We start from the raw sequence: 14,752 nt of genomic DNA, 5'->3' as shown, positions 1-14,752 counted from the left end.
GGGTCATTAACCCAGCTGGAGCTCACACAGAGAGACATGCAGACACACAGAGACATGCAGACACACAGAGACATGCAGACACACAGAGACATGCAGACACACAGAGACATGCAGACACACAGAGACATGCAGACACACAGAGACATGCAGACACACAGAGACATGCATACACACACAGAGACATGCATACACATACATGCGTACACACGCAGCACAGACACACACACACACACCCCGGCTCACATGCAAATGCACACACACACACCTCATGGTCTTTCACCCAGAGTTCACTGGCAGTGCCAGCTGCAGGCCATCTGCAGTGCAGTGTCCTGGCCTCCTCATGCACGCGAGCCTTCCTCACGCTGCTTCCTGCCAGCCTCACCCTCCCCCTACTCTCTAGTCTGTGTGTGTGTGTGTGTGTGTGTGTGTGTATACACAGATCTCAGGGTGTGTGTCCTGACGTGTGTGTGTGTCCCTGGCAGGCTTCCAGAGACCTGGTGTGTTTCCTGCAGCTGGACCACGTGAACGTGTACTATGGCCAGGACTACCGCAGCAAGTACAAGGCTCCCACCGACTACTGCATGGTGCTCAAGGTGAGGCTGCTGCTCACACACACACACACACGTTATCTGCTCTCACACGCACGCACACACACCACACACTGTACTGCTCACACACACCACACACGCGCTAACTGCTCTCTCACACTCACTCACACACACACACTACTGCTCACACACAGCACACATTCTACTGCTCTCTCTCTCTCTCTCTCTCTCTCTCTCTCTCTCTGTCTCTCTCTCGTTCTCTCATTCCCCACTTCTCTCCCTCTCCCTCTCTCTCTCTCTCTCTCTCACTCTCACTCACTCACTCACACACACACACACACACACATCTCTGTTACGTCCCCAGGTTCAAGTGAGATGAGAGGATGCTTCTGTTCCTCTATTCAGTGAGAAGCGGGGCTGCTGGGACACCCTGTCCCTCTTCATGCCTCCACTTCCTGAGCAGCCAGGGAAATAGATCTCTCTGTTTCCTCCTGTGCCTCCTCTACCAAAACTCACCGTCACGATTGTGAAAACAGACTGGAGGCTTCAGAGGGGGCTGAGGGTGAAAGGGAGGACAAAGAGGGAGAGAGGGACAGGAGATGTTGTGTTGTTTAGGATCTCTGGTTCCTGGAAGGATGATGGGTTTTGGATAGAGTGGAATACAGATAAAAGAACAAATGTATCTGATATGAAGCAGCCAGCAGAGAGAGATCAATCTTCCGAGAGTGTTTGTTCTCTTTAGTAAGACAGTGGAATGGAGAGATGCATTTTGGGAAGTACTCCCAGTACTAACTTTCTTTCTGATTTCACTGTGATTGAATGATATAAGTATGTCTATAAATCTCAACGTAAAGCTTCAGCTCTTTGAAAGCCGAGGGATTGAGGTTAGGGATAGATTACTTATGTCTGTCGGAAGGTGCCTAGAGTAGCACACTCCCACCTAGTGGTTGAGTGTAGTAATACCATTGTATCTAGGCCAAAGGAAAATCTCAGTTCACATGATGGTGGATCCAGATAGGAAAGGATTGGCGGTTTACGTCTGTTGTTGTTCAACAAACTTAAATACGTTTTTCCAAATGTGTCTTTGCACTTGCAGAAGATAAAATGAAGTCCGCTACATTGGATTTCTCTGAGTATAAAACAAACATGTTGGCACATTGTTGAAAGTCTTGGTCATTAATCACTTGTGTTGTTTGTCTTAGCACCCCCAGATCCAGAAGAAGTCCCAGTACATCAAATACCTGTGCTGTGATGATGTCAGAAGCCTACACCAATGGATCAACAGTATACGCATTGCCAAGGTAGCACATAAGCTCCGCCCAAAATCTGATGCTATGTTTCCTGAGTTTTGACCTTTGACATTTGGCAGAGTTTAGCTGCACTTTGGAATTCTGGTCTGTTCGTCAGCCAATGGACTGTGTCTAAGTGTTTAGTTTGCGCATTTTCTCATGAAACTCTGGATAACTTATCTGTGTGTGTGTGTGCGTGTCTGTGTGTGTGTGTGTCTTGATTTACCTGTGTGTTTGTGTGCGTGTGTGTAGTATGGGAAGCAGCTTTACGTGAACTACCAAGAGGCCATGAAGCGGACTGAGGCTGCCTACGATTGGTCCTCCCTGTCCTCCTCCAGCATGAAATCCGGATCCAGCTCTTCCAGCCTACCAGGTGAGAGAACACACTGCTGCTGTCTGATTGGCTGCGGACACCTCTCTGCCATCCAGGGGCTTCATGACCAGACTCTAACTCTCTCTTTCTCTCTCTTTCTCTCTCTCTGTCTCTCTCACTCTCTCTCTCTCCCTCTCTCCTCTCTTGTCTGTTTAGAGTCCCAGTCCAACCACTCCAGCCAATCAGACAGTGGGGTGTCAGAGACCACCTCATCAGGCCACACCCGCTCCCAGAGTGTGGTCAGTTCTATCTTCTCTGAGGCCTGGAAGAGGGGAACACAGGAAGACACCACCAAGGTATCCCAGACTGCACCTGGTCCTACTCTGTGTCTGTGTGTGTTGGAATATGGTGGTGATGGAGGGAACAGCGACTGTTCCCTGGTCCTGGATGTAACTGTGGTGGTGTTGTGGTGTTGTGTTTCTTCACCACTGTTCCCATCTCTCCCTTCTCCCTCTGCGCTTGTTCCACCCAGGGGTCAAAGGTGAAGTTTCGGACTGCGGTGCCCCTGTGCACCGGAGGGGACTGAGGTCAGGGTTGTGACCGCTCGCAGTGTTCTAACACCAGAGTTCTAGAACTCTCTCTCATCCCCCAGGGTTGACTTTAGCCGGCCCAGGTCGCACACGCGCATGTCAAATACTGTCCCATACATGAGCTGTGCTTGATTTAGCTTGCATGGTACGATGGGAGGAATCATCCTTAAAGGTCAAGTGCCAAGATCAAATCAAGTGCACCTCAGAAAAGCTAGACATAATGTGGGCTTCCCCCATCTGAAACTAACAGACGCGACCTCACTGGGTTGAGGAGTGGTCAGGGTGTGGTCACTGAGGGGTCGAGGGGGGGGGGGGTTGTTGAGTTGTTGAGCGGTGATAGAGTTGTTGTTTTAACTTCACAGCACTGCTGGTCTAATGTTGTTTTCTCTGGGTATGTGGTGCAACCATGTGTGGACCTTAGTTGGACTCTCTAGACCGGGTCCAGAGACAGAGACATGGGTTCACCATGGTTTGTGAAGAGCATGGTGTGTTGAGTTAGACTCTTGTAGAGGTCTGTGGAGACCTTTGAGTGGTCCAGGCAGCTCTACTCTGGGCTGTACTGTGTGTGTGTGTTTTGGTGTTCATTGCATCATGCTTAAGTGTCTTCAAATGAACCTGGAAATGTCAACATTTCAGTCATGGCATGAATTAACATACATTATTATTGATGTTATTATGGAGTTTTCTCACTGATATGATCTCTCTCTTTCTTTCTCTATGTCTCTCTCTCTCTCTCTACAGATGAGGGTGGACCCTATAAGCAGACCCTACCCCCTCCAGTTGCCCACAATGTCCCAGTCCTCCCCCCCGTCCCGCACCAGCTACACCAGCGTCTCCCCCGAGTCGTCCCCCTCACCCCCCGAGCCCCCTCCTCCCCCTCCCCCTCCTCCCCCGCTCCCCAACCCCACTCACCAGCCGGCTCCTCCCACCATGTACGTCAAGTACAGCACCCTGGCCAGGCTCCAGAATGCCTCCCAGTCTGCCAACCATTACAAACCCCCTTCTGGCCCCGGGGGGCCCCAGCCAGGCCCTGGCCCCCCGGCCCCGCCTTCACAGTCTGTCAAACCTCAGTATAACACCTTGCCCGCAACCTATGCCCCGGGGCCCCCCGCCCCGCCTCCCCCGCCCCCGCTCGCCATACCCACCCCTGGTTCAGCCATGGCAGTGTTGAAGATGGGCCCCCCCAGCCCCAATCCCACCTACCTCCCACCTCCTCCCCCAGAGGAGCAAGACCCGCCTCCCCCCCTCCACCTGCACACCAACGGCATGCCCCCTCCCCCCCCCCTCGACCAGGAGCCCTCCTACCCGCCCCTCAGCAACACGGGCCTGCAACAGTTCCTGGCCCAAAAGTTCCCCAACATGGCCTACGAATTCACCCCGGAGGACCTGCAGGATGACTGTTCTCCACCCCCACCCCCTCCTGCCCTGTCTCCTCCCCCACAACTGCACCAGTCCTCCCTGTCCCCTACGCTTCCCCCTCCTGCCCCACCCAAAACTTTCACCGGTGGCTTCCCTCCCCAGACGGCGCGCAAACCCTCTGGCCCGGGCCTGACCATCTCTCCTGTCTCCCCCTCCCCACCTCATCACGGCTCCTTTAAAAAGCAGCAGAGCTTGTCAACAGGCCATTCCCCCAATCAGCCGCCGCCTACGATGCCCAAGCAGCACAGCTTCTCCTCCAAGACCCTCCCCCTCTCCGCCCCCATCTCCCCCACCCCCACCTCCTCCTTGGTCAAGCAAATCGTCAACCAGTTCCCAGGGGCCTCCATCACCCCCTCCAACTCTATGGATGGCTCCAAATTCCCTCCCCCTCAGTCTCCCCCAGCCGTCAAAGCAAAGCCAAAGTGGCAGCCCGGGGGGCAAGTTGCCCCCCAGTCCCCAGAGTTCCCTCCTCCCCCACCAGAGAGCACCCTGGACTTTCCACCTCCGCCTCAGTCCTCCTCTCCTCCTCCTCACCATTCTACCAAGATGGGGTCCCCCATCAAGAAGTCCCCTTCCTCCTCCTCCACCACCTCCACGGGCTCCGCAGGGAAGAGGGGTCCCCCGCCCGCCCCCCAGCGCAACTCCAGCATCAAGGCAGGCGAGTCCCAGGATGAGAGGCCTAAGAAGGTGGAGAGCCTGGTCAGTAAATTTGGTCAGCCCGGCCTGTCTTCCTGCGGCTCCTCCCCTGCCTCCTCATCGGGCTCTCCCTCCAAGGATGCCTCCATGGGCCCCCCAGCGCCCCCCAAACCGGGCAAGCTGAACCTGGCCAACCTGCCCCTGGCCCTGCAGGGGCTCCAGACGGGACAGCACCGCCAGCCCAGCATAGACTTCCCCTCCCCCCCACCGACCGACGCCGACTACTTCCCCCCTCCTCCTCCCGACTATGAGCTCTTCCCCCCTCCTCCCTTGCCGACGGACCTGCACCCGGGGGCGCCCAAGGTCGCCGTGGTCAACCCCCAGCCCCAGACCCCGCCTGTTGTCTCCTCGTCATGGAAAACGAGCTCCCTGAAGAAGACCCCCCCCGCAGCCGTGTACAGGCGGAGCAACACAGTGCAGGAGACCCTCCCCCTGTCTCCCCCACCCCAGCAGACCAACCCTCACAGCTCCTTCAGCTCCCAGATACCCCCCACGTCCCCCAAGGGCACCAACCTGGCCCTGCAGCCCAACTTCCTGGAGGACCTCAACCGGACGCTGAAGAGGAAGTCGGTCTCGCGCCACGGCTCGCTCACTTCCTCCCGCCTCTCCTCCAAGATGGAGCCGGTAGCGACCATGGACGATATGGCGCTGCCTCCCCCGCCCCCAGAGCTGCTGCAGGACCCCCACAGGCCGGCCAGCGGAGGAGGCTACGCCCATGCCAACATCTCAGGCTATGCAACGCTACGGCGCGGTCCGCCCCCCGCCCCGCCCAAACGGGACCAAAGCACCAAACTAACCGGGGAGTGGTAGTGACCAGGACAAGGGGGGTGGGGGCGGGATTTAAAGACTATTAGGTCAGCTCCTCCAGAACTCTTTCTGTCTCTCCGTCTGTTTCCCCTCATAGCAACCACCCTGGACTGACTGAGCTAGGATCCTCTTCCTTGTAATCCCAGATTTTCATTATTATTGTTATTATTATTATTACATGATTACTCCAATGAAAAGAAGCAAGCCTGACCACCTATCAGCTTTCCCACATGTTTGTGCCGCTTTGCATTGAATATAAACAGAAACAAAAACATAAAGGACAAGAAACTTGCTGCAATATAACTGGTACTGCATGGAGCCCTGTAGAGGACATGGTGTTACCTTAGCAACGGTTTGGGGGGTGTGGGAGGGGAGGGAGGGGGAGAGGGGGATTGTGCGTGTACAGAAAAATGTATGTGGATGTTAGGGAAATAGAGGGGAGGGAATGGGGGTGTTATTATTACGTTTGTGTTTTTATATAAGATTATTTAATACCTGAAAGATATTATTATTTGAAAGCTTTGTTTTTCAAACTTTGTGAGTGAACTGGGGGGGGGGGGGGGGGAGCAGCAGGGACAGGGGTTCAAGATCCCCTGTCTGTCTGTTTGTCTGTCTGTTTGTCTGTTTGTCTGTCTGTAGAGTGTACAGATGCATTGTGTTAACGCTAATTCTAATGAAGATTTTTTGTTTGCAAATTGCACCAAAATGGTTGAAAACCTACAGCAGTTTACTGTAGAGAGATGAAGATGACTGACAAGGCAATGACACTCTAAGGTGCTCAGATAAAAAGGTGCACAATGAAGGTCCACCGCTGGGATTGGCTGTTACATTGGGGGTGGGTTGAACCCACTTCATTTCTATTGGTCACATATTTTTGTCTGTAAAGTTGCTGATCCTGGCTTTACTGGCCTCCTTTGGCCCTGTCCCTAATTCCAGGACCATTTGACCCTCTCCAGGTTCTTGACCTTTAACCCTAAGAGGTTTCGACACTCAACTGACCCTAAACCAGCCCCTAGAAAGGGCCCCAGAGTCAGATCCGGGGCACCGTTAAAGACGACACACCAAACACATATTACAAGATGTTCAGACGTGTGTCTGCTAAAACTGAGGACTGGTGGTTCTGGTTACTGTAGTAAAAGTGGGACCACCGTGGCATTGAAAGACTTGCTCCATAACAGCCCTACAGCACATTTCGGTCAGCAACGCTGCAAAGGTTTCCTCTCATTGCTTGATCACTGAACGCACCCCCAGGTCACGCAACAGCCATGCTGTCAGCGAGGTTGGACGAGCGTTGGTTCACATGAATGCCTTCTCTTGTACTGTGTGTCTGAGGATGGGGACTGCTCTACGTGTGTGCACTGTGTCCCATCTGTTTTTACATTAGTAGTACTGAGTAAGACTGTAGCATGAAGACCATCTCTGGCTGTGGAACAACTTCTGTCAACCTGTGTGTGTGTGTGTGTGTGTCTGTCTTCATTCAAACTAGGACTGTGTTCAGTAAGGTGCAACGTTCTGAAATGTTTAGAAAGGAGTGTAGGCATCTGTTGTATCCCAAGGCGTGTCTGAAACGTTGAGGGCGGAAAATCGTCATCAACGCAGCCCGTGCCAATTGGTCTGACAAGGTCAAAATCTATCTCTGTAACCAATCACGTTGCACTACTGTTGTCATGACGTTAGATTAGTCAAACTTTGGTGCAGAGTGGAAAAAACTCTGCCTTAACATCTGCTACATCTGATGGCTTTGAGTACGCTACAAACTATTGTCCATTTCAGATCTTCAGTATTTTCATGGCAACATGAGAGATAATAAACCATTGTGTCTATGGGTCAGAGGAGTTGCCTGAAGTCAGTCAGGACCGTTCTTAGATACTCTGCCCTAACGGGGACATAAACCTAAAATGCATTTAAACTGAACAATAAACATTTGCAAATCATACCTCATCATTTTTTGTGAGTCTTTCTAAATGTCTTTTTTTGTATTATGTGTGTTTACTAAATGTCTACAGTTACTGGATCACTGCAACGACTTTGTTTCTAAGGTTCTGACAGTATCGAGTGTGTGTATGCAAGTAGTTGGTAGTTTGTGTGTGTGTGTGTGTGTGTGTGTGTGTGTCAGAAGGTGATGTGTGCAGCCAGTGCAGGACTCAGAACTCAGTGACCTACATTCCACTATGCTCACAGTGCAGCTCAGCTGACCATCCAGGAGCACCACCATTGGATCCTGAGCCAGCACAATAATCCATGATACAAACCACATTATTACGCTATTACAGCTTTGGAGAAAGAAAATATGATAGTTCATACTCTCACAAACAACCCCTGTAACACTAAAGGTAATCCCAATAGAAGTTCAGTTCACCAATATTGGAAAAAGTATTCATAATTAACCATTAAAGATGTGCAATTAAGCAACCAAATTGACTATTCTAAACCTTCTTTGTAGTCAAGGGCTTTGGTTTTTGAAGTATGTGCAGTGAATATATCCTCATGAAGTGCCATACTTCCCAGATCAATGTGTTGTCTCTCAACTCTCATACCTCGTAATTTGGTGTTTGACAGTCCCTCAAGTGGAATTTGAATAAACCATGTTGTTGCTGTCAGGCATGACAGCACATCATGGTGTTTGGTTCATGTGATTGACTTCCTCAGATCAATAACCAATACACTTTAGTGTGTTTGTGTTGGAGGAAAAGACCAGAGAAAGAAACATGTATTGCTTTATTCCTCCTGTGTGTCCACCTATCTCCAGAGCCATTTCGTTTGACCATTAACAACAGGAAAGGTGATCTACAGTACATAGGGAGCACAGCTGATGGCTCCGTCACATACTGTAATCCCAGGGGTTTGTTGGAAGATCTGGACGTTCTGCAACGTGATCATCTCCTCACTGCTGGACTCAGAGCTGGAGCTCTGGGCAGGCATGCAGTCCAGACTCTGAAGCCTGCTAAACTGACCTGCCACACGCACTACACTGGAGCAGGAAGCCTCCACCTGGAGACAGGCGACAGGAGAAGCAGTCTGACCCAGGATGCACTGTTAGTGTGCATCCTTCTCCTAAGGCCCTTCTTTAACCCTTGTGAACCTTCGGGTCACATGACCCGAAGGTTCAGGAGGAACCATTGTTGTGTTTACCCAATTTGACCCAATACAAAAACAAATAAAAAGCATTTTTTTCCTTCGCGATGTGGGGGGTTCTGAGACAGCCTGACGGTTAACATAAAATGCTTCACTTTGTTTTTGTATGCGGTAAAGTTGTCGCAATACGACAGTGGGTCACAATGACTGATGGGTCAGAATGACCTGAAGATAACACAAGGATTAAGGTCAATTCAGCTCTAAAGACGATTATGTTACTGATGTTACGAGAGGATTCTGCTCACCTGTCTCTTCCTGCTTCTGAAACGACACACGTCCAGGTAGGGCTCCAAGCCTTTTGAACACACGCTCTCTCCGATGTCAAAGTCCAGGTAGAGATCATAGGTGGTCAGATCCACCTGGGCAATCTTTCCAAAAATACAAATGACTATCATGTTTTATTCATCATTGGCTTGTTTTATCAGTACATTCAATGGCACAGGTTAGATTGTGAAGTCTAAAATGCCATCAGTTATGGTTGGTTTGCGTTTGAAATTATCAAAATAAACCACAAGATGGTGCTACAGTGTAGTTTATTGAGTCTGTCCTCCCCAGACTGTTATGATGTCTGGCAGACTCACCCGTTGCACGACGCTGTTGGCGACCCTGAACAGGCGGGGTCTAGCAGAGCGCTGGTTGACCTGGTCCTGTGTCACTCTGACTGCCCACTGGGCCATGGGCCTAAAGGACAACCTCAGCACTGGCACACCTGATGGTACAAGACATACTAGTCACCTGTTCAGGTCCTGTGGAATTCAGACCTTGGGTTGGGTTTCTTCCAAGTTTGGGTTCGTACAATAACAACAAAGTATGTCTATCATATGTCTGTGTTTTTTTTAAAGAGGGTAGCATTGTGTCTAACGTCTCTGAGGACGGTTTTAGGATTTGCTTACCCTTAATTATACACTTTGTGGCATACTTCAAATTCTAGAATGTTCCATTATCTAGGAAAACACAACACACGATACTTGATCATCCTCACCTGAACAGCACAGGCACTGCAGCAGAACCAGCAAGACCAGACCCGACATATCTGTTCCGGAACCTCCTGTACCTGCCTAATAACTGCTTTTGTTGTTATAAATATTAATAAATGTTGCATCGAAAGAAATTCTGAAAGCTCCAGTGTTCCCTTGTGTTCTTGTTCAGCGATTTTCTGGTGCTTGTGTCGTGAGACAGCTCAGTAAAGGTGCATGATATCAGGCCTGTTCTGGCCTGTTGAGCCACTGGGTAACCACACTGGAGGTAAACATGCTCAATCAATACAATAATGCAGCCTGAGGATACCACAGTTTCGTTTTTTTCTCATCTCTAAATGTTTACGCCTCATGCTGATAGTGGGCTATCATCATGGTGTTTCCTAACCAAGCCCTGTGTATACACGTAGTCTTTTACAGTACATTGTATTCATTTAGCAGATGTTATAATCCAAGGCAGCATAGAGTGCATAATATAGAAAGTATGGAAGATGATCATAAGGACATAGTTCTGTTTTGGTGGTCAGGGTTGAGTAATGGTCTGTATTTATTAGGCACAACACAAAGTAACCACGTCTGAGCCGCCAGGCACAGTGGACACTAAACATATCCATATTAGACAAGAAAGAAATGTATTTATATTCTGAGTGATTTAGTGTGTTACTGCAATTTCTTATGTTCTATTATTCAATATCACTTTAGAATGCTTGAAAGCTGAGTAGTCTAATTTGAAAAACAGCTTTTTCTCAAAAATACACAAATGAACATGATGTCACAATGACATGTTGCTAAGGGATGGAGCTTTCCAATTATGATGTCACATGTACAACTTGAGTTTTAAGATGTTCCAACATTTTCAGACAGTCTGAAACAGCAGTAGTGAACAACTTTCTTATTACAGATAGCGATTGGTTAACAGTTACAGAAATAGCTAAGTTAGCTAATCATTGTTTACATTTTATAATTAAAATAAACATTGGCTCAATGGGTCAGGCCCAAAGTGACCCAGGGATCTCTTCGGAGAAACCTAAAAAAGAGAAGCGGAAGAAAAAGAAAAGAGGAAAGTCTCTTGGAGGATTCCTCTGCCTGTTCCCGATGCTGAGCTGTGTTGGTAGACCTCTGAGAAAGTCATCCTCATCGAACGATGACACGGATTCTGGTAAGTGTTTGAAAGAGCCCTTGGACTGAACTAGTTGCTGGTTGACTAACCAAGTTCATGATACAGTGCTAATTCCATGCCCTTTTTCTGTTCAAACTATCAGAAAGCTCCCTATCAGTTGATGGCTGTGTTACACACCATCAGGTAAAGGGACACAGAGACGAGACGAACACAAAGAAGTCGAACAAACACAAACCAAAGATACTGAAACATGTCTTTAGATGGTGGAGGAAGATCCATGAAAAGACCCCCCCCACTGTAAGGGGACATAGACTCTACATACTAGATCATCTCCTATTACTGGTTATAGTTTATACCTACTTTACTTCTATAATGCTTCTAACCCTCCTCTACTGTACTCTTCCTCCTCAGGTCATGGAGGATGATGAGGAGCGGCTGCTCCCTCTGTATGGACCTCTGGTCCTGTACATGCCTGTGTGGCGTCCTGTAAGTCTGTCTTGGGGTTAAGGGTTTGAGATGGTGCATCAACGTATGAACAGGGGATCATAACAATTGCTAGTAAATGCTCTGAAAACACTTACAATGTCAACTGTGGACAAATAAAGATTTTACATAGAAGTCCTGAGATTCTCTCATTTTCCTCTCTGCCATGAAGGCTCCTTCATCCAGGCCTGTTCTCCAGTTAACACATGCTGGAAAACTGCTTCTGGGTGACTTAACATCTCTGGACACTCTGGTAACTTTTCACTGCACCTTCCATGGTCTTCATCCACTATCTACTATTTGGAGAAAAAGACACTGGGTTAAACCTACAAGTCAACCTCAATGAAGATGATGTGCTTGATTCTGTCTCCATGTCTTCCATGCCAGACTTTCTTTATGGCCCATGTATGGCTGAAGCATCCCAAAGGGTACCTTACCCTGGCTGGGGAAATGGCCTTTGAGGACACAGCCCTTTCCAGAGGACAGGTAACCTTATATCATCAGTAAACAGAATGGGAACCCCACACTGTTTGCATCTGTACTTCTTTGTCTGCCATGGGCAATACAATGAAAGACAAAAACAATTGTTCAGAGAGAACAGTTTGGACAATTCCAGAAAGTCAGGGTGACTGGTTCTTGTTGTGCAGCCTTTCTTGCTACCAAAGCATGAAGCCGAGAAGGAGGCATCCCTGACTGAGGATGAACCAGAGTGGTTCTACAAGGAGGGAGTCTTTGAGAAGGACCTACCCCTGGTCGATCTCTGGAATGCCTCCGATTTTCATTGCACCAGGCGCTCTGCTGGAAGACTGCAGGTAACTCAGAGATCTCTGTCTTGATGACTTCTCTGACTCTGTATCAAACACTATACACACACACACACACTCACCCTACAGTAGTGGTGGTGTGAAAACTTACTTGTAATGAGTCAGCCCTGTCAGTGAGTTACAAGCTCTAATGTCAACCTTGGAACAAACAATGTCCTCTGGGTCTATTGGTATGTTTGGCTTAGCAATTAGGAGGCTGAAGTTCAGCCGCCAACATTTTGCATTTATATCAAGGAACTTTTCTCTTTACAGACCCTGGAGGAGGTCTGCCAGCTAATCCAGATCGTGATGAACAATCGGACCCAGCTCTGGTGGAGAAAACATCTCCACATTGACCTCCTGAACCCCGAGGTGAGAGAATACTGAGGACAGAACAGGCCAGTCACCAGAGGTCTGGTTGATCCCACTGTTCCTGGATGAAACTGAAAGTATTCCTGTGTATCTTTCTCAGGGCTCGGTGGCCGTTTCCACAATTGAATTGGAGGTCACAGGGGTGCAGGTAGGTCAAGCACCTAATGTTCACAAGCCGACAAACGCAACTTCAGGGTTTTCAGCTTTACACTCAGTCTGTGTGTCAGTTTGTTATGAACGATGAGTTCTGTTTTGTCCTCCCTAGCTTCTAGGTGGTAGAAAGACGAGCCATGTCATGTCCCACCATATAAATACAAGAAAGGAGTTCTTGTACTTTGAGGATGGCCAGGTGCACCACAAATTCCTTGATGAAACATCACATTTGGTTTACTGTCATCAATGTTGAATGGTTTACCAAACATCTAAAGATGTATTTTCCAATCACAGGAGGTGGATGTGATGACCACCTTTGAGGGTTTTGTTGAGGCAGGGGGTGAGACTCAGACAACAAGTTGGTCATGCTCCAACACAGAGTCCACCTTCACAGACCCTCCTCCTTGTTCTCCTCACGCCTCTCCGACTTCACCCCCTTTTGAGGAGGTAAATATCTCCACACTTCCATCTCCTTATACCTCTGCCAATGATCTCACTCGCCAGTGAGTGAAAAGCTCCTTGAGATTGAGACCAATGTTGCTTTTGTGTGGTAGGATGTTGAAGAGGATGTGGAGGAACCTAAGGTCCAAGTCCCCCTGATGCAGTAAGTACTGTAGGAACACCGGTTGAAAATAGCACTGTTACTCTGCTGTGTACATAATTAAACAAAAGGTTACTTCAGCACACCTCACTATTTCAATGTTCCTGATACAGGAGCTATTTTGCCTACAAGGGGATAAATGACTTTGAGGGTAAATTGGCTGCCCTTCGTGAGGCGTTTGAGGTAAAGAGAAGGATTATTTGTCATGAGTCGTTGCATTTTACTTTGTGTACATACAGTGTACCGATGGTTTTCCCATATTTTCCCAGGATCTGACCAATACCAACGAGTCCCTGAACTTCATCAGCCATGCTGGGCGGATGGTTCTGGGTGGACTGGCTCAGCTCAATGACCAAGTACATTTAAAAATCACAATACTGAGAGGGAGAAGGGTAATGAGTGTTACAGCATTCTGTAGTCAATAGGAGGCTTGAGTTTTATGATGTTTCTGTTTTGAGGATGTGAGGGAGTTCCAGCAGGCCTATGATCGCCTGGTCTCTTTTTTAAACGAGCCAGGAAACCGACAGGCAATAAAGGAGGAAATTGACAAAGCAGGAGTAGGTGTAGCCAGACATCAGATCAGATAGTGATTCCATAGAAATGAATGAGGTTCTTATGGAAGGTTATGATATCCTTCTCATCTGGTGTTACTTTGTTCTTTAAAATATGTACTCGTTTGATTTAAGATCACCCAGATCAATTTCCTGGATTTGTTTTTTGAATTGGTCCTGCTTGGCCTTTTGGAGGGCAAGACTGTCCATGCTGTCCCGGCAAGTGACACAAACCTAATAGTGTAAACTTACTGGCTGGTCTAACCCACAATGCTGTAGTCCTATCAGTATGTTGACTCGTCTCTCATGTCTCTCTACTACCCCAGCAGCCCAATGGATTCCTCCAGCTCCTGTTTGGGGTCATTTTGTCCATCCAACCACCAGGACAGAGCTGGAGCCAGAGTGCCGAAAATCTTCTGTTGAGAATCAAGGTGCAGTCCCTTTCTCCCCCCTTCACATGGTCTACCTGGATGGAGTTAACAGTTAGTGTCCTTGTAGAATTATAATACTAAATGTTATTGTCTCAATGTGTTGTCTCAGAGCCAGATGCAGTCATGGATGGACGCCATCTTTGATTTTGAGGACCATTTATATGTCTGCTCCCAAAATCTCTCTGGGGAAGTTCTGGGGAACCTGGAGATGCAGGTCGAGTTCCTTTTGTCCTCCTTGGACTAACAGACCTCTACAACCTCCAACTCCACATTTGAGTCATGCAGGACTAACACCATTGATTGTGGCCTGCTATAATAAAACAGCATATCCAGCACATGTTAAATGCCTTCTTGTGGATAGTTGATAAAAGATGATAAAAACTCAGAAATCAGACCACAGAAACGTACAACATTTGAGACTGTGTCTTTTTGTCAGGAAGTAGGAAATGAAATGTCCAGGTTTT

General features: G+C 48.5%; 3 protein-coding genes across 5 annotated transcripts in view; 2 read left to right on the top strand and 1 right to left on the bottom strand.

The window, feature by feature from the left end:
- Nucleotides 1-7,603, top strand: part of raph1a (Ras association (RalGDS/AF-6) and pleckstrin homology domains 1a) — a 46,470-nt gene extending 38,867 nt beyond the window's left edge. For both annotated transcript variants that reach the window (XM_084689386.1, XM_084689387.1), the window contains 5 exons: nucleotides 483-593; nucleotides 1,751-1,849; nucleotides 2,090-2,210; nucleotides 2,367-2,506; nucleotides 3,482-7,603. In XM_084689386.1, the coding sequence (XP_084545512.1) occupies nucleotides 483-593; nucleotides 1,751-1,849; nucleotides 2,090-2,210; nucleotides 2,367-2,506; nucleotides 3,482-5,665 (2,655 nt within the window). In that variant the 3' untranslated portion in view covers nucleotides 5,666-7,603. The remainder of the gene's footprint in view (nucleotides 1-482; nucleotides 594-1,750; nucleotides 1,850-2,089; nucleotides 2,211-2,366; nucleotides 2,507-3,481) is intronic.
- Nucleotides 7,604-8,365: 762 nt separating this feature from the next.
- On the bottom strand, nucleotides 8,366-9,912 carry LOC146234010 (secreted phosphoprotein 24). The gene is made up of 4 exons (XM_084688672.1): nucleotides 9,780-9,912; nucleotides 9,379-9,506; nucleotides 9,043-9,165; nucleotides 8,366-8,653 (listed from the first exon to the last, which is right to left on the bottom strand). The coding sequence occupies exons 1-4, from the start codon at nucleotides 9,826-9,828 to the stop codon at nucleotides 8,450-8,452; spliced, it is 504 nt and encodes a 167-aa protein (XP_084544798.1). The 5' UTR covers nucleotides 9,829-9,912; the 3' UTR covers nucleotides 8,366-8,449.
- Nucleotides 9,913-10,748: 836 nt separating this feature from the next.
- On the top strand, nucleotides 10,749-14,735 carry LOC146234009 (uncharacterized). 2 transcript variants are annotated; one of them, XM_084688657.1, is made up of 17 exons: nucleotides 10,749-10,933; nucleotides 11,037-11,191; nucleotides 11,306-11,380; nucleotides 11,550-11,630; nucleotides 11,765-11,863; nucleotides 12,025-12,189; nucleotides 12,454-12,552; nucleotides 12,653-12,700; nucleotides 12,818-12,901; nucleotides 13,000-13,152; nucleotides 13,260-13,309; nucleotides 13,420-13,489; nucleotides 13,576-13,662; nucleotides 13,765-13,863; nucleotides 13,993-14,076; nucleotides 14,184-14,288; nucleotides 14,398-14,735. In XM_084688657.1, exons 1-17 carry the CDS (start codon nucleotides 10,759-10,761, stop codon nucleotides 14,530-14,532), a joined length of 1,764 nt encoding a protein of 587 aa, XP_084544783.1. In that variant the 5' UTR covers nucleotides 10,749-10,758; the 3' UTR covers nucleotides 14,533-14,735. The 2 variants fall into 2 exon arrangements, with proteins under 2 accessions (XP_084544783.1, XP_084544784.1); XM_084688658.1 differs by lacking the exons at nucleotides 13,765-13,863; nucleotides 13,993-14,076 and having other exon boundaries at nucleotides 14,398-14,731.
- The last annotated feature ends 17 nt before the right edge of the window (nucleotides 14,736-14,752 follow it).

This window comes from Hypomesus nipponensis, chromosome 23 (genome assembly GCF_054491055.1).
Source record: "Hypomesus nipponensis isolate SF chromosome 23, ASM5449105v1, whole genome shotgun sequence".
Taxonomy (NCBI): Eukaryota; Metazoa; Chordata; class Actinopteri; order Osmeriformes; family Osmeridae; genus Hypomesus; species Hypomesus nipponensis.
Note: the sequence above shows the minus strand (reverse complement) of the source record. Positions and strands in the feature narration are given on the sequence as shown.